General features: G+C 39.9%; 1 protein-coding gene across 9 annotated transcripts in view; it reads right to left on the bottom strand.

The window, feature by feature from the left end:
• Positions 1-21,691, bottom strand: part of LOC128738201 (liprin-beta-1) — a 106,082-nt gene extending 84,391 nt beyond the window's left edge. For 5 of the 9 annotated variants that reach the window (XM_053833151.1, XM_053833159.1, XM_053833160.1 and 2 more), the window contains exons 1-2: positions 21,602-21,676; positions 625-1,409 (exon numbers count right to left, since the gene is read on the bottom strand). In XM_053833151.1, the coding sequence (XP_053689126.1) occupies positions 625-1,234 (610 nt within the window). In that variant the 5' untranslated portion in view covers positions 1,235-1,409; positions 21,602-21,676. Of the gene's footprint in view, positions 1-624; positions 1,410-21,251; positions 21,422-21,483 lie in introns of those variants that run through there. The other 4 variants (XM_053833152.1, XM_053833155.1, XM_053833153.1 and 1 more) reach the window with 4 other exon arrangements.
• Between the last annotated feature and the right edge of the window lie 1,954 nt (positions 21,692-23,645).

Raw genomic sequence — 23,645 nt, 5'->3', positions numbered from 1 at the left:
AGAACACACCCGGCTCGCGGGTATGAGTTGAAAACGGGCTGAGTGATTATGATATTCGGTTTTAACAATTTCATTTCGACCGGCTTGCGGTGACAAGTAAGGATTGAGTTGTTTCCGCACATGGACGTCCCTACCGTTAACCAGACGCGAAGGAAAAAGCTAGTTCTGTCTAACTTTCTACTTGCAGTAATGAAGCTGTTTTAGGCGACTCATTTCCATAAATTCTTCGTGTACGTCTCCGCGTACTGAACGATGTAATCCTGAGTGGATTATGATTTATATCCCGCTGTGAGGATAAACACGTAATGCGATTGTTGAAAACCGTTTAGCATGCAGAAAGCACCCACCACCGGGATGAACGATAGCCGGTATAATTCTATGCAAATTATGTACAAGGGTGTAAGGGTTGTTAAATCCGGCACGGATTACAAGTGTTTTTTTTTAATTTTGTTTTCAGTTGTATGCTACACATAAAGTTTCAATACAACTTCATTATAGCGGTTCAACAGCTTAATAGAAGGATTTGGAAATAAATCTTTCGCATTTTCCATCAGAAGAAAAAGAACCAACAAACCACTTCGTCCAGACACAAAAGAAAATCAAGCAAATTGCGTTGAAAATTACCTTTCTGTTTACCGTCACGTGTTTTCTTCAGCTTGGGAATTCTGCTTTCTTCCAGTATAGGCGTCCGATCCATTGCACCGCTGCAGTTCTTTTTCGTCACTAATAGCGAACTGCTTCCGTCGTCAAAGGAAATCTCCTGTCTTCCGGAAGTTGCACCTCCGACATCGTCCTGCCCGTCATCGTCGTCATCGTCTTCATCGTCGTCCTCAACACCGTCATCATCGTCACCAACACCATTGCCTATTTCAATTTCACTGGTCGAAGAACTTGGACTGCTCACTTCGTCACTGCATTCATTCACAATTACACCACCAGCATCACCACCCGCGCCGGTAGCAGCTTCTTCATCCCCCGAATCCTCCGAACTGGAAGGATGAAAGGAACCCAACTCAACTGCCAGCGATTGCCGAGCCGGGGAAGCCTTTAATCCTTCGAAGAAACGGTTCAATCTACTGTTGCTGTTACGACTATTGCTATCTGTTTTGTTGTCGCAGTTGATCACTTTACTGACGGACTCACCGCCGAACAAGTGCAGCTGTCGCTCGCCGGGGACAAAAATGTCCGAAGCTTTCTTCACCACATGAGTGGTACTTTTCGGCAGATCACGCATCACCACCGCCGCCGCCAGCACAGACGACGAGCACACTATTTGCTATGCTTATTTTCACTTGAATCAAAAACTCCAACTTTTCGGACCATCCGGAATGCTACCACACTTTCACATTCTCCCTTTACCCAGCACTCACTCACTCAGTGAACGGCAGTTGGCCTGCGTGTGAACGAAACTAACCAGCATTTATTCATCCATTATAGAAAATCACTCTCACTTCAACCGAACCGCAGAATTTCCTCTCGCCCCCCCTTCGTCCGGTTTAGTCGCTTATCTATGGCGTTGACAGCAATGCGTCAGGGTTTTAACCTCTTGAAAGATATACACAACAACAAAAAAACACTACACTTGACTTTGCTCGAAACGTGCGGGAAAATCTAGATTAGACTATATCAGATGTCACTGTATCACTGTTCACATTAGTGAAACCCTGCTTCCACCCGCTGCGCTCTCACTCACCAGCTTGATACTTGCCATTTTTTAATTAAGCTGATTTTTCTGATAGCGGTAGCGCTTTAATTGTCGTTGTTGTTGTTGTTGTTTCTGTTATTACCATTCAAGTGGCGTTGAATTTCGCTATGGCGCCAACACAGTTTCGGTGAGCGCGGTTCAGACAGTCTCCTTCGAGCGACTACCATTACTACTACCTAGTACTGTCTGAGCAGCCCGACCGATCGCCGCGATCTGTGGGTGGTGTTGGCGGCCGGCCTGCTTGCGGTTTGGTTAGGTTGATCGACTCCGGCTGCGCCGAGCAGCAAGCAGCAACCAATGACGACGACGCCGATCGGTTTGCTGCTGCGGCGGAACGAAAAATATTCGTACCGAATTCGATCCATCTGGCTGACGGCTGCTGTTGCTATTAGGTGGTAGCATTTCGAATTTGGTAATGGGATTAAGTAGATTTTCCGCTTTTGACGCAAACGCGGCGAGTATGTAACAAATTTTGGAACCTTGAAGCAGGAATTTTTATTGATTGCAAAGAAGGCGAATTTGTTTTGTTAAAATGTTGTTGATAAATGTAAAATTTTTAAATTTATCTTCAGTCAACATCTGTTTGAAAAACAGATATGGCTATTACAATAATGACTATCATCGCTTTTATTAAATTTACAGTTCAGGATTTGCTGAACGAAACAAAATACAAATTATGTGACCTTTAGCTGCGTGTATTCATTCACTTGTTTACCGCTTTTTGAACGCTTCACGTTCTCGTATTACCTCATATGACTAATGACTGATAATTCATTATTTAAATATCTGTTATTCTAGCGAGTCAGATCAATTTAATTTGCATGAGGGAATAAACATGGATGACGAAATTGACAAAAAACATTAAAATATATCAAGGAGAGAGTAAAAATTCATTTAATTCCACTACAAAGTGACATGTTCTTCACAGGGAGCCATATTTCGATTACTACTTGTAATCCTCTTCAATATAGGCAGTTACGGATTATCGAAACCCGCGGATCTGTGACGATCGCTTTTTCATAGATTTTTTTAACATACCTAGACCTGAACAACAAGTGGGGCAACACCCTTCCAAAAGTATGCTTTGGCCTAGAAAAACTAAGTCATCGTAGGATGGCGTATCTATTTTTACGAAATAATTTTACTTATCGCAAAAATACCAGACGGATGGGTTAAAAGCTCTGGACTTCCGGCTTACACCAAATTAGATTTGAAATCTACCTAATACTACAAGCACCTTATTTCGTCTATAACCAAAACCAAGCTTCTGACAAGACGTCATGTGTTCGCAGCAAAAGTCGCAGCTCACTCCCTAAATGCTTTACACAAAGCTTAAACTAACACATGTGCACCTAAACCTTACAACTAATGCGAGCACCTAACGAACATACTCTTATTCGGGACATGGTTATTTTTTGTGGACCCGAAAAAGAAGTTGGTGTTATAAACTTAGCAATATTCGTATATAGTTGTCAGCGCCCTGGTTAAAACCCCAGCCCGAAGTAAGTGAAGACTCAAACCAATTATGCCAGATTGCAGTCAAAACGTGCATCATTAACGTAACTAGTTGCATCTAACGCCGGGGGTGCATTTAGGCGTTTTGGTCAGACATTCCGGTTAACTCCGTTATAGGGAATCAAGGACTATCTCAGCAAAAAAGTGTGTTTTTCGACGAAGTTATAGAAAATATGGTAGAGTCCACCGGTTCACTGTTTACTGTGTTAGACGCGAAGCGACGCACACAGGTTGCTGCTGGTATGCATATAACACTGAACGTGAGTATCCCGTAAAAAAATTACATTAAATTTTGTAGAAGAAATAATGCGTCTACAACAATTTTTGTTGTGAACGTTGAAACTTATGATAAATTTTTTGTAGAACTGACTCAAATTTAAATTTTATTCATATTTTTGTTTCTTATTTTATGGAATAGAATTTTCCATATTACATCACAAATTTACTGCCTTTTTAATTACCGCCATCCGGGGTGAGATTATGCCACTGGGGTGAGATTGTGCCAAAAACCAAAAATGTTTATTTGTGAAAATTTATTATATCTATAGAAACTGGTGACTCAAATGCAAAATGAAGATGAAAATAACATATTTATTCATAACTTAGTATGGAACACAGATAATATTAGCTATTTAGTCTAAACAGGGTTTCAAAGTTCGCGATCAAAAATACTCGAAAATATCGCTTGTAAAAAATGTCCCTCATTAACTAACCCAAGCAAGAAAACGCATCAACTTGCTATTTTGAAGTTATATAAACTAATCATTTACAATGTATTGAAAGGTGATTATGCGTTGGATAAGTTTTGACTACGAAAATAGTATTTCTCGAAACTTTGTACTTTTCGAGCTTCACGGGGGTGAGATTGTGCCAAGCCATAATGATCGACCCAATTTGTGGATTTCACATACACAACAAAAATACGTCAGTATACACCAGTACACTCACATTCTTTACTATTGAGCACAATATTTTGACAGATTAGATTGCATCATCTATTTTGGAGCAAACAGAATCATAGGCCGCTAAATAATTTAAACTAGTTTTTACTTTTTCTCTGGAAATTTCAAATGCTTTGAATAAACACTCTGATATAAGACGAATATATTATACCGTGTGAAAACTGCCAGTTTTAAGGAGGGGGAGGGGGTGGGATGGGCTACATGTTCTGCGGCCGCGGGGTCTCGAAGGAAGTAATGGTTACTTTTGTTAAATGATCAAATAGGTATGCTCCCTTAGGATACACCCCTTCATATATCTCCCCCTTGTTAATCCTAGAAACGATACTGGCTATATAAAGGCTGTACACTGACTACGAACTCATTTTTAGTTATTTCAGACCTCTCCGGGTTATTTTCGTTCATACTTTTTGTATGATGCGTTGTTTTTGGCCGACCCCCTGCTCCTAATAGTCCACTTAGTTCATGGACGGCTCCATGTGATCTACTTCATACTGATATTTATGTGTATTGTTTATAAACATGCTAATGTTCACTGTTTAGGTTTTTAGCCTAACTTTATGTTTTTGGCACAATGTCACCCCCTAGAAGGGGTGAGATTGTGCCAAAGTTCATGCACTTCCAGTAAAATTAGGTTTCTTTGTAACTAAACCATCTCTACGGTAGTTGTTAATTGAACAATTTAGTATATATTGACAGGTTTGAAATCAACTTAGTTCCTGAATTATATGTATACTAAGCTAAAGAACCAGAACATATGCTTTTTTGGCACAATCTCGCCCCGGATGACGGTATATAATTTTTATCTTCATGTAATGGTTATTTTTTCCGGGATGCTTGCATGCATGTTACGCTATACAGGTATACCTCGATAGTACGTACTCTCGTTAGTACGTATCTTCGATAATACGTACATTTTGCTTCGATAGTACGTACATTTTCCAGTAACACTTTATTTGTTTCATTCAAAGCTTCACAAAGGGTAAAATCATTGATTTAAAAAAAAAAAAAAAGTTAATTGCTATATTTAACCAATACCACTAAAATATATATTTATTCAATAGTGTATACAAATTTGCAAATTTCATGCAATATTAAGCGTAATACAACAATGCTTCAAACCCCGAACTTGTGATTCGATAGTACGTACATTTCGGTAATACGTACGCTAAACGAAGCAAAAGTGTACGTACTATCGAGGTATAGCTGTATTGGACAGGCTTCTGTCGTGCTCTGCAAAATATCTCAATTCTCGGCGTTTTATTGGCAAAGCACAGAAGACGAATCGATTTGCTCTCTCTCTCTCTCTCTCTCTCAGTCGGATGTTACCTTCTCCGACGCGACGCAACGAGTTTTGTTTTGCTTTTGCAGTGCTTTACTGCTTTGCTCTGCCACCGAGTGAGCATCAGTTTGGTTTCATCTTTCTTTTTCTGTCGGAGCGCTACCGAATGCATGCTCTCAAGGTCACGGAGCAAATCCTTCCAGTCCATATAATTGCCCATCGCATATTCTCTTTGTGACACGGAGCGGATAGGGATAGGAGGATAGGGTTACAAATCAATGCGTCGAAAACCAAATATATGGTAGGAAGAGGCCCCAGAGAAAGCAACGTTTGCCTCCCACGGACAGTGACTTTACGGCGATGAACTGGAAGTGGTTGATCAGTTCGTATATTTGGGATCTCTGGTCACCGCCGACAATAATACGGCCCCGTTGCTAGGATGCCGGACGACTGTGAAGTGAAATCCGCTCTCTTCAAGAACCCCACCGGCTCCAGGAATAGAGGGGTCCAACGTCCTAGATGGCTTGACCAGGTTTAAGCCGACTTGCGTGTGTCGAGACGCGCAACGAATTGGCGACGAGTAGCCCAGGACCTAGTACAATGGAGAAGAATTCTTGATACGGTAAGAGCCACCCCGGCTCACAGTTGCTAATGTAGTAGCTTAGCGGAGATCGGGTAAGCAACCCCGGTGGAAACTAAGGTCGTATACCATCAGAGGAGGAGGCACAGTGTTGTTTCGGCACTATAAGGTGGCAACCTCATCTTGAGACTCGATAGCATGCCCCCAGTACGGCAACCTATCTGAATCCAACATACTGAAGACAGTAAAGACTAAATCAAGGAAATTCTACACGGACGCTCTTTATGGGGGCCCGTGGTATTACGAATAAAATTTTTACTCTCCGACAAATCCTCCAGAAATGTCGAGAGTACAATGTGCCCACGCATCATATTGTCGTGGATTTCAGGGCAGTATACGATACAGTTGAACGAGAACGAGCTTGATTTGGAACGATAGCATGGATGGCAGTCTAAAAGTGAGGCACCCATTTTGTCTGGGTAGGGGGGGGGGCAAGGTCGCTGGAGGAAAAAAGGTTTTGTTTCTCTACCAACAAATGTGTAAGTGCTGGCGGAACAGAAGGGGGGCTGACTGGGGGAAGCCACCAAGGGGTGGGGGAAAACGTGAGGGGAAACGTCTGTTTGCTCCGCTATAACTCCAAGACAACTTGACCGTTCTTTACTAAACTTGGCATACATGTTCTTTGGCTTAAGAGAATCGGCACAAAGCAGTTGACAGAAGGGGAGAGGTGCCACTCAGAGGGTACCCAGCTAGCCTTTTCATATGTATATAAAAGATAAAAATCAGCATTACGTAAAGATATACATGCTAATAAATGATTAAGAATAATTACGTTGCGACTATATAAGTACGATGATATTCGATTAAGCGCGACTCTCTTCGTAATGTTATACCGTTCTAATTCAAATTTAGAACAGTCTCAAACTTCGAACACTTCAGAGTAAATGCTCGTTAGTATCGCTAATATGATAAAATATTATGCTTATTATTTACCAATGGATAGAGGACATTCTAACGAACACGGTGGTATATAACAAGCATTACATTTTATCATATTAAAGATACTAACGAACGTTTTATTTTGAGTGTTCGAAGTTTGAGACTGTTTTAAATTTGAATCAGAATGGTATAATTTTGTACTGAAAATCGTATGTATGTCATTTATTACAGCACTCGTGCGCTAATTGCACGTCCTCTAGTCGCACCGTCTTTTAATTGCACGTCCACTAGTTGCACGATCGTGCAACTAAAAAGCAGTTATCTGTCAAACTACATGTGGTTTCTCAGGAGGTTGCTATAAACAAAAAAGCAGCGTTGCCGAATGCAAACTCTCTATCTCTGCAATATGCAGATACCTAACAAACAAATTTATACAAATTTTGCTAAACATTGGCTAATTGAACACATATTCATGAAGCTTTTAGTTCGTTTGTAAAAATTTAAATGGTTTTCCCAAAATTTAGCGTACGTGTGAATGCATGTGAAGAGTTCTTTACAGTGATAACGCATCACGTTTTACAATAAATATTGGCAACCATCGTGCAATTAAAAAACGATATTTACGATAATTTTCATACATTTATATACGAATTGGTGCTAGCTGAGTAAAGTCAAAATAAGGGAAAAATGATATGATATGATATGATATGATATGATATGATATGATATGCACATATGATAGAATCAACACAGGGGGATTGACAAACGGAGGAGAGAGAATGGCGATCTTTAACAAGGGGGGAGATACAAATAAGTAAATGCAATGCGTTTTTCTTGCATTTGGACCGATAGCAATTGTACAAGTTGCTGGATGCCAAGAGAGGGGTCTGAAAAGGAACAGGTCAAAATTAGGAAAAAAAGGCTTTGTTTTCCTCTCATTGTAATAGGATTTTTTAAGAGAAAACAGATGAATAAGTGGCTTCGGGAGATTACCGAAGAGAAGACTGATTTACAACTGGCTGGGGGACAACAGGGGGAGAGGTGACAAGAAGAGAAGAGGTGCTCAAATGACGAAAAAGGATTTTGTTTCTTGCATTAGGAGAATTTCCGTTACAATAACAAGTACAAATGGCTGAGAGATAAATGGGCCCCGAGTATGATCGAGCACTCAGCTAGTTAAATTTAAATGAGATTTGACCTTTGCATAGAATTTTGATTTGATTTTGACTTAAATTGGGATATAAAATTGGACTCATACTGCACTTAAAATTTGACGTGAGACTTGCCTTGGGATTGGAATGAGAAGATTTGGAATTGAAAACGGACAGGAATTTGCACTTCAAATTGTGTGTGTGTGTGTGTGTGTGTGTGTGTGTGTGTGTGTGTGTGTGTGTGTGTGTGTGTGTGTGTGTGTGTGTGTGTGTGTGTGTGTGTGTGTGTGTGTGTGTGTGTGTGTGTGTGTGTGTGTGTGTGTGTGTGTGTGTGTGTGTGTGTGTGTGTGTGTGTGTGTGTGTGTGTGTGTGTGTGTGTGTGTGTGTGTGTGTGTGTGTGTGTGTGTGTGTGTGTGTGTGTGTGTGTGTGTGTGTGTGTGTGTGTGTGTGTGTGTGTGTGTGTGTGTGTGTGTGTGTGTGTGTGTGTGTGTGTGTGTGTGTGTGTGTGTGTGTGTGTGTGTGTGTGTGTGTGTGTGTGTGTGTGTGTGTGTGTGTGTGTGTGTGTGTGGGTGTGTGTGATACAATCCATCGCCCGCTGACCAGCAGCGCTTTTATGTAAAAAATTACTTGCATCTTTTAGTTAGAAAGTTTGTCTTCCTAAATGCAAATAATTTTAGTCCTGGAGATAGAAGGTGATAGCTCTATTGTTCAACGACCCATTTCTAGAATGCCTGGATATACACGCACATTCCGAAGTCGCCTTCATAAACAATAAGCCCCGCATGGATAATTTTAATATACCCACACTTCCAGAATAATTTTCATTACTCTGGCGCGTATTTAATTTGACAAAATCATAGTTATAATTTGAAACAAGCAGTATGGGAAGCTGATTTGAAATAGTTCTCTTCCATACATATACCGTTTAAGTTCTATTTTGGAGATATTGCATTAAACACGAAATTTCATTCATTCAAATTATCCGCTTTTATAATTTTAATCAAAATACAGCCGAAGAGAACATTTCGGTTGCTCAGCTACACATTTCAAAACTCTGCTTAAATATTTTAATTCTGATGCATAACAGCATCATCTGTACCGTAGCGCCAACTACATGTCAAACGAAACCCATATTCGTCAATAAACATCGAAAACAATTGGCATCTCGAATTATTTTTTATGGGGTTTCTATGACATGTCATCGGAAAGTTTCCGACGGAAACTACTTTAAGCTTGAAAATGTACTTATCCGTGCTTATCCTTTGTAAATCAGCGGGATTAGGAAGTCATCAGCACTAAACAACACACTCGCGCAAACTGCAGAAATAAATACTGAGTTTTAACACTGAAAATTTCGAAAGCAACGGAGCGATAAAATAAAAACAACAATTCTGAACCGAGCTGCCAGAACTCCCTCAAGGAATTTGCACTTCATATTGGTCATGAAAATAGAATTAAATTTAAACCAATCTCGACTTCAAGAATTACTTCAAATTGCACTGGAAATTGGACCTAAAACTGGAGTTAAAATTGAATTTGAAATTGAACTTAAATTTTTACTTGAAATTGGATTCAAATTCCATTACAGATTCGATACAAATTAGACTTGAAATTAGGGTTTCACTTGAATTTGGCTTTTAAAATGGAGTTTGAAATCAAATTTAGACGACCCGATGCTGAATGTATTTTAACGCATTTATTTTACTTATCACAAAAGTAACGAACTAATAAATTACTCATATAGGGAAGGTGAGGCCCATCCACAGCCTAGACAGTAAGTTCTAATAAGACGCCACAAAAAATATAATTATTATTAAAACATATTTTGAATTACACAATGAAAATTAAATATAATTTAGGGAAGTCGTTAGTAAACAATGAAAACAGTGAAGGTCTAAGTATACTGCCTTGAGAGATCCGGATCATAGATAAAAGTTTCAAGAACATTCGAACAGGCGTACGAAGAGGCGTATCCACATTTTGTTTGCCACCTTTCTGGAAACGGAAACGGTTGATATTAAAAAGAAAAGTTAAAAACAGTGGTCAGCGGCGCATTTTTTTCGAAGAATAGCAGTAACGCCATCGAGTGCAGTAACCTTAATAGTTTACTTTTGCGAAATTTGGAACATGTATTCAGTGACCACATTGCGTAATGAAACAAAATAAGCGGATAATCGCACTTATTTAGATGCCATTAGTTTGAAGGTTTACATGATACCTGTTCTGTTGTTACTCGCATAACAGTCCCAATTTCTATGGTTTCCTATGTCAATGGGACTGATATGCGTGTAGCGGCAGTATTCCTATGTAAAAAATTATAAGGAATTGAATGATGATATTCCCATCTTGTGCAGACTAAGATGAGGAAGTAAGATGAGGAAGAAAAAAAGAAATGAAGCAAAATCTGTATCCATACATACTTCTGTGCCGCTCGCGCTCACTAGCTGTTGGCAATTGCTTGCCGCGTGAGTGGGCTAAGCAGAAACACGCTACGAGGCAGTGCGCTCACGAGTGTGTAGATAGCAGAATGTATGCACACAGAACCAACGGTTGTTTGTCGTATCATGCTTTCGACAGTGGAGTCAGCGTTGGATACTATGCTAATCACGCTCGTTCGTGTGCGAGTGGGCATCGTTTGCTACTCGCTCGGTTTGCAGTATTGCTGTGCAATGCTAGGATTCCAAAAACACGCATAAAAGATGCAACAAAATAATACATTCACAATTATAAGGATATTAATAAATTCCACTATGGAATTAGTCTTGCAAGTACTATTGTTTAATGCTACGATCTCCGAAAAATTAAGTGGTATTAGACGGATAAAATATCATCTTCCATTCTTATCGTTTTCTAATATCATGTTGTTGTTGTTAAGTTTATCATGGAATGGTTCAACTATCAAAAGATAAACTCATCATTTTAATGCTATAAAGCCTGTTTCGACCCGCCTGTGCGTGTTTTGTTCAGTCTGTTTGAGTTAACACGAGACAAAAAACAACATTTATTAACTTATTTTAGTTTCTTCCGATTCGTTTAATCACCGTTCAAATCTCACAAATAAACGAACAATGAATTACGAGAATTGCACAGAATGTTTTGTACTGACCTATCTAAGCTAAAAGCTAAAAATCAACCGAACTCGAAAACAAAAATCAAAATAATCAATTTATCACGACATGATTCCGGTGCTTTCCTTCGAATCGCAGCTTGTAAGCTGTTTTCTTCAATTTCCTGCCAAACCGTTTCGCTCGAAAGAAAAAAAAGGATGACTTTTATTATTTCCCAACACGGGTTTGCTTTTCCACTTTTGTGAAAGCTGAAAGCTGTCTGCTGCCGGTCGGTAGGTACCGGATAGTTCGGTCCAACATGCCACTAAGCTAAGAACGGAACCCAGTTTTGTGACAATGTCGGTTTGTTTTTGCTTTCCACGATTATCGCTGATTTGACAGCAGATGAACTACAGTGTTGTTTTAGAGTATTAAACAGTTATCAGGAAAGGCCATATTCAGCTCTTGAGAGCTGCGCTAAAATTAAACTAAACAACCTTCTACTGGGAAATTCGTTGAATTATTCATATGACCCATTGAGGTTCTCGAAACCAACACCTGCCACTGTAATATAAATTTAAATCCCACAATATCTGATGACTTTAAACATTGACCTTATCTATCATCCAGATATTCACTAATTCCCGTAAACTACTGTTATTCCAACTGTTGTCAGATGAATAAAGCTCCATCAATTATTTGACCATTATGTTACCGAGGCTCTAACGAAGACGGACTATAAATTAAATTGATGGTCGAAATTAACATATAAACACCGTCGTCAGAATCCTAATGAAGCGCTCACCGTTTTCCCTTTGAATCCGGTTAAGGCAACTTTCTCACTCACAGTCGTTGAGTCTTCTTTGATGCTTTCCAGCTGGTTCATCACATCAAAAGCGTGAAAACCCCCGTTTCCAGATTGGTTGGTCGTTGTCCGGCTTCTGGCGGGAGCCCTGCAGTTAGGCCGCAGAAGCGGTAATTAAACATTCATGCACTTTGCATTAATTTTCCACCATCATCTTTCCAACGCAGCCCAGCCCAGCCCAGCTCCGGGCGGATCTGGCGGCAATGTCCGGACTGGACATTGCAGCACTTTCGATATCGCCGCTCACTTCGCGTCGCACACTGTTTCGATAACCTACTTTCGATCGCTCGGGCGGGCTTCCCTTCGCCGGAAGCCGGCCATAATATAAACAAAGAGTAAATCTGAATATATGTTCGTGGTGTGATTGGGAAAGCTGTGAGATATTGCTATGTAAACAGTTTGAGTTTAATGGTTGATATATTGATAGAAATATTCCGTCTCCAGAATGCAAGCCGAAATCCTGCATCATTTGTCAAATTCGATCATAATTATTGTGCTGCGTGAGTAGCCGAAGATAGAACCGGAGGTTGTCTAGGTAAACAGATACAATGCGCAATTTGATGAATGATAAGATAACAGCTAAATCATTACCGTAGTGTTACCCACCACTGGAGCGAGGAGTTCGTGAGGGGCACGTGAAACAATTCCGAGATATGAGCGCGATTGCTAGGAATAGCAAGATAATACTTTTGTTTAGACGCATGTAGAAGGCGTTTAGGACGAAAACTCCCACGGGGCAAAGGTTATTTCCAATCATTCTGTTTTAGAATTCTGAGTGGTGGGCGAGATGCGTTGGTTAATCGTTTAATACTGATCAACAAGTCTAGAAAGTTGTCTAACAAACAAGGGCAGGCAATTTATCGGACAAATTTCAATGATTATCAGTCCTGTCCACATTGCTAAATATATTAAATATTCAGCGTCAAGTTAAACAGGCTTAGACAAAATAAAACCAGCAATTTGAAAAACCCAGGAAAAAAAGGAAATAAAAGCGAAACGAATTTTTCACTCGAGGTAAACAATTATTCAATTACTTTGAGTGGAAAAATTCTGCCGCCAGCCATCCGGGGAGTTCCGGCACGGCACACTCTAGCTAAGCTAGCTAGCCAGCAGAGTTGTGAAGTAGAAAATGAGGGCAAATATATTCCGGATAATTTATCTCTCAGCAGAATACTTACGGCGGGTGGGTGACTGGAGGAGAACCCTCGCCAAGAACTTGATTTATGCTATTTGCTCGGCATACTGACTAGTGTTGAGTTAAAATCAATGGTCCTTTTTTCTGTCTCTTCTGTATCAGTAGGATTTAAGTTGAAACAGTTCAGCTCGGAATGTAGATCTAGGCCTTGCAACCTTTTACAATTTATGCTCCTACAATGTATGCACAACGAATCTTACTTACTTAATACTTATAAAATAAAATTGCGATTTTGAATTTAATTCCTAGCGGAAAACTGCAGTCTGATTTAAAACAAAGCCGTCAAGAGAAAAACCTCAGCCTGTGTTGGTAGCGGTGAAGTTACACTGGCGTTACATTCCAACCGGTCTGAGTTTAAACCCATTGTTGAGTTCTCTTGAGACAAAAAAACACATAGTCAAGACTTTTATTGCATGACGAAATAAAAAACCACAGCACAGGAGGAAGTATTTTATTGTTTATTGTTTATTGTACATTAGTTCATCTGACCTTTTTGGGTCTCAAAGAAACTTAGGATCACATCATTAGGATGGTCCCAGAACTGATCATTTCACCATCAGTCTATTATCTTCTTATAAAGAAAGAAAATCTGTTAGGTATATCTTAATATACAAAGATTTCGTTCTGAAAAGAACGGTTCTTGGTAACTGATGAAACACTGTTCCGAATGCAGACTTTCTTCTCGTTTTTTTAGGTAGCAAAACGGTTTGAATGTTCGGAAGTTTGTCCAATTGTTTGTCGTTACGGACGGCCAGCTGCAAATGACATAGGACGACTCTAGTCTTTTTGTTATCATCAGCGGTATAACCTGCCAGTCCCAAGTGCTTCATAAAGTAAACGAGTGCATCTGCACCAACGCGATCAGTGTAAATATGACCTCCCGAAAACTAAAGAACAGCACCACTTGTGGTTTGCTGAATGAACCAACCTCAACAGCGTGCTTTCTTCTTCTTTTTTTCTCTCTTTCTCCTTTGGTTGCTTTCCACTGGTATTCGGTTTTGATGGTTTGCGGTCACTTGCTGCGCAGTTGATAGCACTGCGGAGAGCTAGCCCTTGTTTCATTCCAACACAATTCAGGCAAAATTTTATTCCGTCCCCTTTTTCAAGTTTTGCAATTTCGTTGCTTACGTAGCGAGATAGATCAAAATTAAAAGTCATTCTACATGTCGGCAAAATGAGATTGGCACGTCACGCTCAATCCGTGCTAGTCTTGAGTTCCCGTTAGGACCGTATTTACCGCTTGGTACGAAAGAGAAATTACGCTGAACGCATTAATGCAGCTGTACTCGTCTATTTAGCACCCGTAATAGAGTATATGAATGAATTGTTGGAACTCGTGACAACAAGAAGACTATTGTGACCATTCGTAACGACGAATAATTGAACAAATTTCTGATCCCAGACATTCCCAAATTTCTGGATAGTGTATTGTCTAACATTCAAGCCATTCTATTGCCAAAGAAAACCGCGAAGGAAGTCTAGATTCTTAACAATCTGATCAATCAACAAAAATTGTCCTATCAGTGATAGTACAATTTAATCGTGAAAAAGTTTTTTTTCATTGAATATTCGTATTTCACAAACACGTCTTTAAAAACTTCCATAAAGACCGTCCTTTTCAGGACGAACAAATTGATACATGAAGATTCAAAAATGGTTTCATTGAAGAGCTGGAAGGACCTACGTTGGTCGAACGTTAGCTGCTATCATTTTTGTTCAAAACGGAGTAATATGGAATTTAGAATGAAGGAAGGACAATGAGGGGCCTGACAATAAACCCATCATGCCCTTAGAATGGCATGACTCCACTAAGATTCAAACTCCCGACCACTCGCTTATCAGGCGTAAATTGGCAATTAGTAGAGTAAATTAGGCTTTTTGCGCTCTTAAAAATTAAGGTAAAATTTGTTTTCTTAACGATTTTTAAATTTCTCAAGCACAGGCGATAAAACTGAAACATTTATATAACATGAACTCTGTAGCGACCCACTACCCACAGGATTAGATTCTGCAGAAAAAATTGTCGGTCGTATCTCAAAAAATTCTTTTTTTCCCTGCGAAAGCCAAGAGACTCGATTCATCAAACTCACGAGTTTATGTCTCAAAAACATCGTTTCGAAAACTCAACTTACTTACGGACCGGTACAGATTATTAGGATTCGAAAGCTGACTGTGGTATTATCGAGATGCGTTGCAACAATGCGTCAGCAAGAGGTAAGCGAGGACGTGAATGCAGCACGACTTTCGTTTGAATGATAAAGGTAACAAACCGATCCACCAAGAAAGCTTTCTGCCCCATCGACGGAAGTTGTTCTTAAAGAACTTGTTCCCCGTCTCCCATAATCCGCCAAAGTGTGCCAAACTGGGCAAGAATTAAACTAAACTTGATCTCGTTATCAATGCAGTGATAATGCCATTTCTCTGTTTAAATCCTCGTAAAAACGATGCGATCAAGCTAATGACTCTAGAACAATTGAAAAGGCCGGTAGAAGAAAGTAATGAAACAAAGGTGTTGATCGTATCCAAACAGAACGGGACAAGGCGTGAAAGGGGAAAGAGCAAAAGATTAGGTAACGGAGGGTCATGGAAACAACGCTTAAGAAGTTGTGTACCGTTCCTCTTTAACCAAGCTGGCGGATCCCCCGCGGATCGAACTAAGATGTAATTGGATTCAATGGATCATTTTAGGTAGCTTTTGTTCATGCTTGTTGCTAGATGGACACTAAAGCGCAACGTGCCAAATTTAGAATAAACTTTAAGGCTGATACAGATTACCCGTAATAATTTCTTTCCGTTCCGTTGCTGTTGACGGTTGCTGACGGTAAATCTGAACTGGTCCTTTTAGGTGGACTAATCAGACTGCAAGGCAGTTTGACACTCGTTCACAGACGTTCGTCGAGTTTGTTTGGCAGAACATCCCAAGTAACAATGTGAGTTTTATTGTACTCTTATGGTGGTCTTCAATACCAATTTTGGTCTTAATTGCCATCACAAGAGTGTAATAAAACCCAAATTTTTACTTGGGATGTATGCTATGCAGGAGCCATCTGTGAGATTTTTCAGTTTTTTTAATGATCCATTATAATCGAATTCGAACCCACGAAAGCGCGAAGATAGAGTAAGGAACCTATTTTAAGCAGTCTAGTTAAATCACTGATTTTTTAACCTTATAACAAGCGATGCACAGTGGGTTTTTTTCGAAAAAAAGCTTTATCTCTATGTCTCAACATGCCGCTGGGCTAGGATCAATCTTTTGATGTCAAAAGAAAGGTATTTTTGAAAGGATTCCAATGGCGTGATGCTGTTCACGGCACGCATCGATTTCCAGCAGTTTTTGCCAAAAAAAGGGCATGTTCCCCCACTTTTCTTGACATGGAGAGATGTAAAAGTCCATATCTCCGGGTTCCGCTGAAATAAAATTGATCTTTTTTCGCCAAAAATAAGCTATGTTCAAGATTAATCCGACGGCATTGTATTGTTTGTTTACGAAACATGCTTGTTTCTTGTTGTTTTGGTCAAATAAACTGCATTTTACCCTAGTTTTATCAATCAATATCAATAAAAGTGAATGTCTCTGGATTCCACTGGAATAAATTAAATCTTCTTTCACTAAAAGACAGTTTCTTTTATATGCTTTCGAACAGTTTGGTGTTTGTTCACAGCACTTGTTTGTTTCTTGTAGTTTTGGTCAAATAAAGATCATGCTACCTTAATTTGGCAACGTTAACTGAGAAAATTAGGGTAAAATGTCTAATTTTGCCGCGATCAAATACTCTGTCATCGGAATCTACATAAAGTTAGCTTTCTTGTGGCGAAAAAAGATCGCTTTTATCCCATCGGATTCCAGATTTATTTATCAATATACCTTTGTACTCCTAGAAAAGTAGGGTAAAATTCCTTTCATTTGGCCAAAACAACTAGAAACAGGCACGTGCCTTAAACAAGAACCACACGATTGGAATCCCCATAAAAATAGCTTTCTTTTGCTTTTAAAATGTAGATCATAACCCAGCGGCATTTGGAGATATTCAGATAAAGGACTTTTTTGCAAGAAAAATCCCCACTGTCCGATTGGTTGATTAAGTGGGGGATATCAGTATACCAATCTTCCTGTTAACTTTAATTCTTCAAGCCTTTACTACACTAGTATTAAGCTAAACTTATGATTTTTACATTAAAAATTAAAGCGCTGGAGCTAATTTTAACCAACCGGAACACATTTTTATCTTCAAGGGGCTTTCTTAAGCAGTCCTGAATTTTACTGACTTGTCCCAAATTATGTGTTAAGCCTATGATCATGACCTAAAATGACACAAGAGCTCACGTGTCTACTACAATATGGTATGTTAAAATTGAGTGCTTTACTTTTAGAAATGCTGTAATCAGTGCTCAAAGTAGGTGGAGATCCTTTTCAGTAGTGGCGAGGTGGCAATTCACTCCAGCAGCTGAAAAAATGCAACTTTTTTGACAACAATTTTGAATTCATAATGTTTCTTGTCGAAAACACAGAAAATTGTGTTTGTATGAATTACATCTATGGTTAAGTGATTCAAAATGACCATCTGTGTACAAGAAGCTAGATTTCGGAAAGAAGGAATAGGGTAGCCATTATCAAGGGGGTTCAAAAAAGTAAAAAATGACTTTAGTCGATTTATGGTGATTACCGAGAAGAAGACAGATTTACAAGTGGCTGGGGGATAAAAAGAGGGGAACTGACAAAGGAAGTAGTCACATTCAAATGAAGAAAAGGGTTTTGTGTCTTGCATTATGAGAATTTTCGTTACAATAACAGATGTATAAGTGACTGAGAGACAAAGGGGCCCGAGTAAGCTCGAGTGAGCATCACTCCACGATGGATCAGATGTTAATTACTAAAATATTCTGATAGTCTAACTTGCAAACGCATCATCTGTTGGTGGACTTTGACGCGCAGTATGATTCAGTCAAAAGAAATGAGCTATGGCATATAATGCCAGAACATGATTTTCCGACGAAATTAGTCAAGCTGATTCGTAAGCACGCTAAATTGGATAGGAATTCCGAAAATTAAACAAAAATGCATAGTATTCTTGTTTTCAGACTGCTTGCCACAAAGGCAAAATGATAATTTTTGGGACCACCTTAGGCGTTAATTAAAAAAATGCGGATCATTTTTTTTAGAAAAGAGCAAGCACGCAATGTACCAACAAAAATTGGAATTTTAGCAGAATTTTTTTTTTTGATAAATGTCCAAATTGCAACCACTAAGAGCCAATAAAGTAAGGAGGGGTAAAAGTGCGATGGGAGTAAAAGTGCGAATCAATAATTTATCAGTGCAGATTCCGAATAAATTGACTATATTGGCATGGATGGGTGATTACTTTGATAGCTTGAATCTTTCGTAAATATTTGTTGTTTCCGAAACATAGTTGCTGAGTTATGGGTAAATGTTACTTTGGAGCGGTTTTGATGTAATATTTCCTTATACGGCAAATACGATATCAACAGAAGGATATTACTTGTCGAAAAATTGTAGCAGTGTTCTTAGATTTAAGCTTTGCACTTTTGCCCCGCGGTATTCGCACTTTTGCCCCGCTAGTGGGGTAAAAGTGCGATTCCGCACTTGATCAGAAAAATAAAGAATTTATTTTGCATAACACTATTACCCCAGATAATTTATAGTTGAATGTAAAGATATTGAGTTATTGCATCAGTTTAATATATATTTCACTGTTGTGCTTCTTTATATCTCACGAAAATTGATGGCAACTCCAAACGTCGCACTTATGCACCGCCCTACTCTATATACACTGCTAACGAATACAATTTCATACATCACTTTGGTGGAGGAACTGATTAATACAAACGTTACTAAAATTCATTGGCAATTCACGCGTGAGTCGGTTCGCGTTTGATGTTTTCTTTTTCACTCCCCGTAACTCACCGGTTGGCTTTGTGAAAGAATTCGATTTCCGAGGTGGTCATGGCTGCGAGATGGCCTGCTGAGGTGGAATTTCGGCCCCAGCTTGTGTTTGTTTGGATGCCAATAGGTATAGCAATCCGGTTTGAAAATTAAAAATATTCCTACGGTTTGTTTATGTTGCCAGGAGTCATTACTACCTGGTGGCTCCAAATAAATCTGTTGATTGGAAATTTTCCGCTTGATTGAAAACGTTTGCCAGGTTGAAACATTTCCAAATGTTCGTTTCAATGTTTCTTCTCAAACCTGTCGGACATGGACAGCCATGTTCAGTATTTAAATCGCGGATATTAATAATTCGATACTGGCCCGTCAAATATTATTCATTTGAGTCGACTCCTGTAATGACATCATTGATTCCGCTGGTGCTCATATATGGCCGGAAAGTGCAGTTAACATTTCAGCTTCAAAATACGAAATGTGTGTCGCTGTTCACCATAATTTACTGCATCCACGTGCACTTTTTTCCAATGATTTCGACATTCACATCACTCTCTACCTGTTGGCACACAACCTTGTATGTTTCAGCATGCAACAGGAAACAATCCGCATCCTCCGCAAATTTTATGTACCCTGACTGGTTAATTTTCCCAACACACACGGTATTACCACAATAATAAACAATTCGCCTCGCACCACTTGAACTGCGGTGCAGCGGCGGCGGCGGCGACTGCGGCAGCAACAACAGGCCGCAAATTTGAAGGTAAACAGCATCGAACTGGATCGAGTGGGGGGTAAATTGATGCTGCCAGGGTGTCGATATCCACTTGCCCTGTGCTGCACAGCTCATGCCACAAACGAATGCGGCAAAAATCACCTCTTAATTTTTGAACTGCATCCCGCAGGAGATTGACCTTCTGCGTCGAACAAAAAAACAAATTGTGCTAGCCATTCGCGTGCAGCGCGAATAAATTCAATTGTAAAGTGACTTTCCCAGTAACGGTGAATAATTAATCAATAATGTTTTATTAATTCGATTCATTGTGATAAATTATTTATTTCGCGCTGAAGCGCCAGCTGAATAGCAAAAAATTGCCGACAAACTCACCAAAGTGGAAAAAAAGGTTCAGCTAAGTGACTGGTTTTCCAATTTGAGGGTGGTTCTTGTAAATGTTAAACTTTAAAAATGCTATCAGTGTTCGGGCAGCTTTTAACGATTTAATCAGATTATTATTTGATTAAAATCGGCCGGCACCAACAGTAATATGACAAATCTTATTACTTCTCTTTGCAGTCATCCACGATCGGATTATTCATCACGAAATACTTCCAAATCATCTCGATCTTCCATCAAATTGCATTAAACCAATCATCTCTTTGCAGCCCACGCCATAATCCCAGCTATTCACCGCGCAAAGTCACGACTTAAAATAACCTTACAGATTGATTAATTTTTCGGACCATGAAATGGTCCGCTTATCCCTTAAGCATACACCGACCGTAGCGATTCTCTTCCCAGCGAAAAACCCTCCCTCCTCCGAATTGCTTGCCACCACCGAAGCTTTCCGGAGCGGATTTTAACAGGCCGCGTTGTGACGACAACCGCGACAACAGTCAATCTAAATACCATTTCTGTCAATTAAAAAATACGAAACCGTCGTCGTCGTCGTCGTCGACGTCGGAGGCGGGCGGCGGTTTCGGTGGCTTTCACTATTCGCTATCGGTATCCAACTTTGATCCGAACGGTCCGAAAAGGTTGTACCTAGTTGAATTACGGCGGTAATTCCCTATGGCAACCGAAAATGTTCGAGTCGAGACTGGTGCATGCCGGTAGTTTGGATGAAAATTGAAAATAGTAATCGATTTCTCGCTGTCCCGTCTGCTCCGTCTGACTGCTATCAGTAGTTAGCCATCGATGGTTCAACCAACTATTAAACGGTGGATATGATGATGGATGGCAGTACAGTGAAAATCCATTCGATCCTAACCGGAAAGGGTAAAGCTTCCCTTTTTGTTTTGTTCGAACAATCAAATATTTCCAAAATGCAGTATACACAGTAGCTCTCATGGCTACGGAAGCAACAATAACCGAATAACCACGGGGCAAGTCGTACCAAACTATTCGTAGAAGCAATTTTCCGTAACCTTTTTTTAACCAAGCACATTTTTTGTTGGGTTCCACCTCCTACAAGCACCACTGAATCGAACTGTGTGCAACTGCCACTGGCAGAGGCATGTGTGCCAGCATTATTACACGATCAATTAGCTTCGTGATTTTCCAATCGTTTTGAACAAATTGCACTTTTTCCGGTTGAAGAACATTTCCCGGATCCCTAGGGTTCTTACTTTTTAATTGTACACATAATTTCACTACCGAGGGGAGAGGAAACAGGCGGGCTCGGCTATTATTGTTTGCCCAGCGGTTAGTGAACTAAACTCGCGAAAGCGCGGTTTTTCGTCATACATTTAGTTACACGTTCCTACTGTAGACAACCGGTATAAAATATGATTCGTTTTCGGCGGTAGTTTTACTACTGAAATGTGGTTCACAACTTCCACACAGGCGCGATTCTTGCGCGAACTCTCGCGACGCGCGACGTCGCCGTCATTCCGCGTCCTAAAGGTACACGCGCATCATTAGCTTGAGACAATTAACCGATTCGCGCAGATGCCGAGAGTGAGAGACAGTGCAAGAGAACGAATAAAGTGGCCAGAGAAAGACGGAGTCGTTCGGTAGGGATGTTCATTAATTGAATATTCGAGACTACTGACTGCTTATATATGATTTTCTCTCGAAAAATTACCTTTTGGTTATTTATGATAACTTTTTAAAATGATTAAATACTCCGGAAGAGTCTAAAATTTGAGTGGCGACTCCTCTACGCGCACGTATTGCACTGTACAATCTAATATTTAAAAAAAAATATTTACGAAACGAACAAAAAAAAAATATTAGAAAATAATGAAATGCTACAGAAAACGATGGTTGAAAAGTGAGTATATTAATAGTGCTAATAGCAGTTATAATGAAAAACCGAAAGTTTCAAAAGGTAATCAATATAAATTAAACTAAGATTATGCAATAAGAGTAGACGGGGTAACAACGCCCACCGGAGCAAAACCGCCCACCATTGTTTTACAGCGCCTTGCTTAAATTGGTGTTAAATGATTATGACAGTCATATTACGTAGTGCCTACGCAATATTTTACAGCATCTTGTACTGCGACAACGTATAAACCATTGGAGAAGAAATAATAACAAATTTTTCGTTACAATTGTTCCGTTTTTATAACTTTGCTCTCGCAAAACTTAGCGTTTATTTTATAAAAAAATTAGTAAATCCAACTCATATCGCTTCTCTAATCCTGTCTTCACCCGACAGTACCTGAATTAGGTAAGTATTTATACAATTTTGTTGAAATAAATAGTGAAAAATGCAAATCTGTCATTTGGGTGAAAACCGGCCACATGGTTACGACGTAAAACCGTAATGTTGCTATGAGAAAGAGATTTTTTTAAATAATTGCATAGATTGGCCCATTGAAATTACCTACGGGGTAGCAACATTATAGCGCCATAAATACAAAAGATATAACAACGCTTACTTCAGCAATATTGCAGATAACAAATAATTCTACAGATGCACCATACAACACTTTTTCAAATTCTGCTTGGTTGAGGTCCAGTAACCAAAAGAGAAGAGCGTGCCTAGCCTGGACCTCGGGTACAATTTCGGCGTTTATTAGCTTGAACTTCTTAATATTTTTGGTTCTACAATCGATGAAGGGACGGTAGGGGAAAGTAATGAAAAAAATTTTGAATGGAGGGGAAAGAGTGGAAAGGTGAGGGGAGGGAGAGGGGGTTTATTGGTAGCTACGCTTAACAGGATGTCGTTGTGACTCCTATATTTGTCCAATGCTGGAAGGTACATGGGTCGAACCAAGCTATAATCTGAGATTATAACTGGATTCGAAGCCACAACCAGGGTTGCCCATGCACAGATTATTCTGTGTTTAACAAATATTTGAAAAAAATCGCCTGTACAGAATCTGTATGCTCTGGTCCTCACAAGCTCCCGCCTCACGCCTCCACGAGTCATATGATACCAAATGCGGCGTAGCCTGGGCAATGTTGTCAATCTGACAATAGCGAAGTGAGGAGGTGCGACGCGAATACTGGCGCGGTAACCATAGCATGGCGGTAGAGGAAATGCTTCGTCAAACACGAGCGGCTGTTCACCAAGGAGGTGCGGCTCAAACAGCGTCTGTTCTCCATGTTAGGGGCGGCTGATTATTATACTCGTCCTTATGCCAGCAGGGACTCTAAACAGTGCTGTGCACGATGGTCCTCCGGCGAGACAGGGGGTTAGGGGCAGGCCCAACAAGCCGCCCTGGAAAACTAAAAGTTACCAACAACGAAGAAGAAAATAGGGATCGGAACAATCGGCGTCGACCCACGCGACGAAATAAGGACTACGATTGGAAACTCGGGACATGGAATTGCAAAT

The sequence above is a fragment of the Sabethes cyaneus genome, chromosome 2 (genome assembly GCF_943734655.1).
Source record: "Sabethes cyaneus chromosome 2, idSabCyanKW18_F2, whole genome shotgun sequence".
Classification (NCBI taxonomy): Eukaryota; Metazoa; Arthropoda; class Insecta; order Diptera; family Culicidae; genus Sabethes; species Sabethes cyaneus.
The sequence above is the reverse complement of the archived record's forward strand: the minus strand, read 5'-3'. Positions and strand labels throughout refer to the sequence as shown.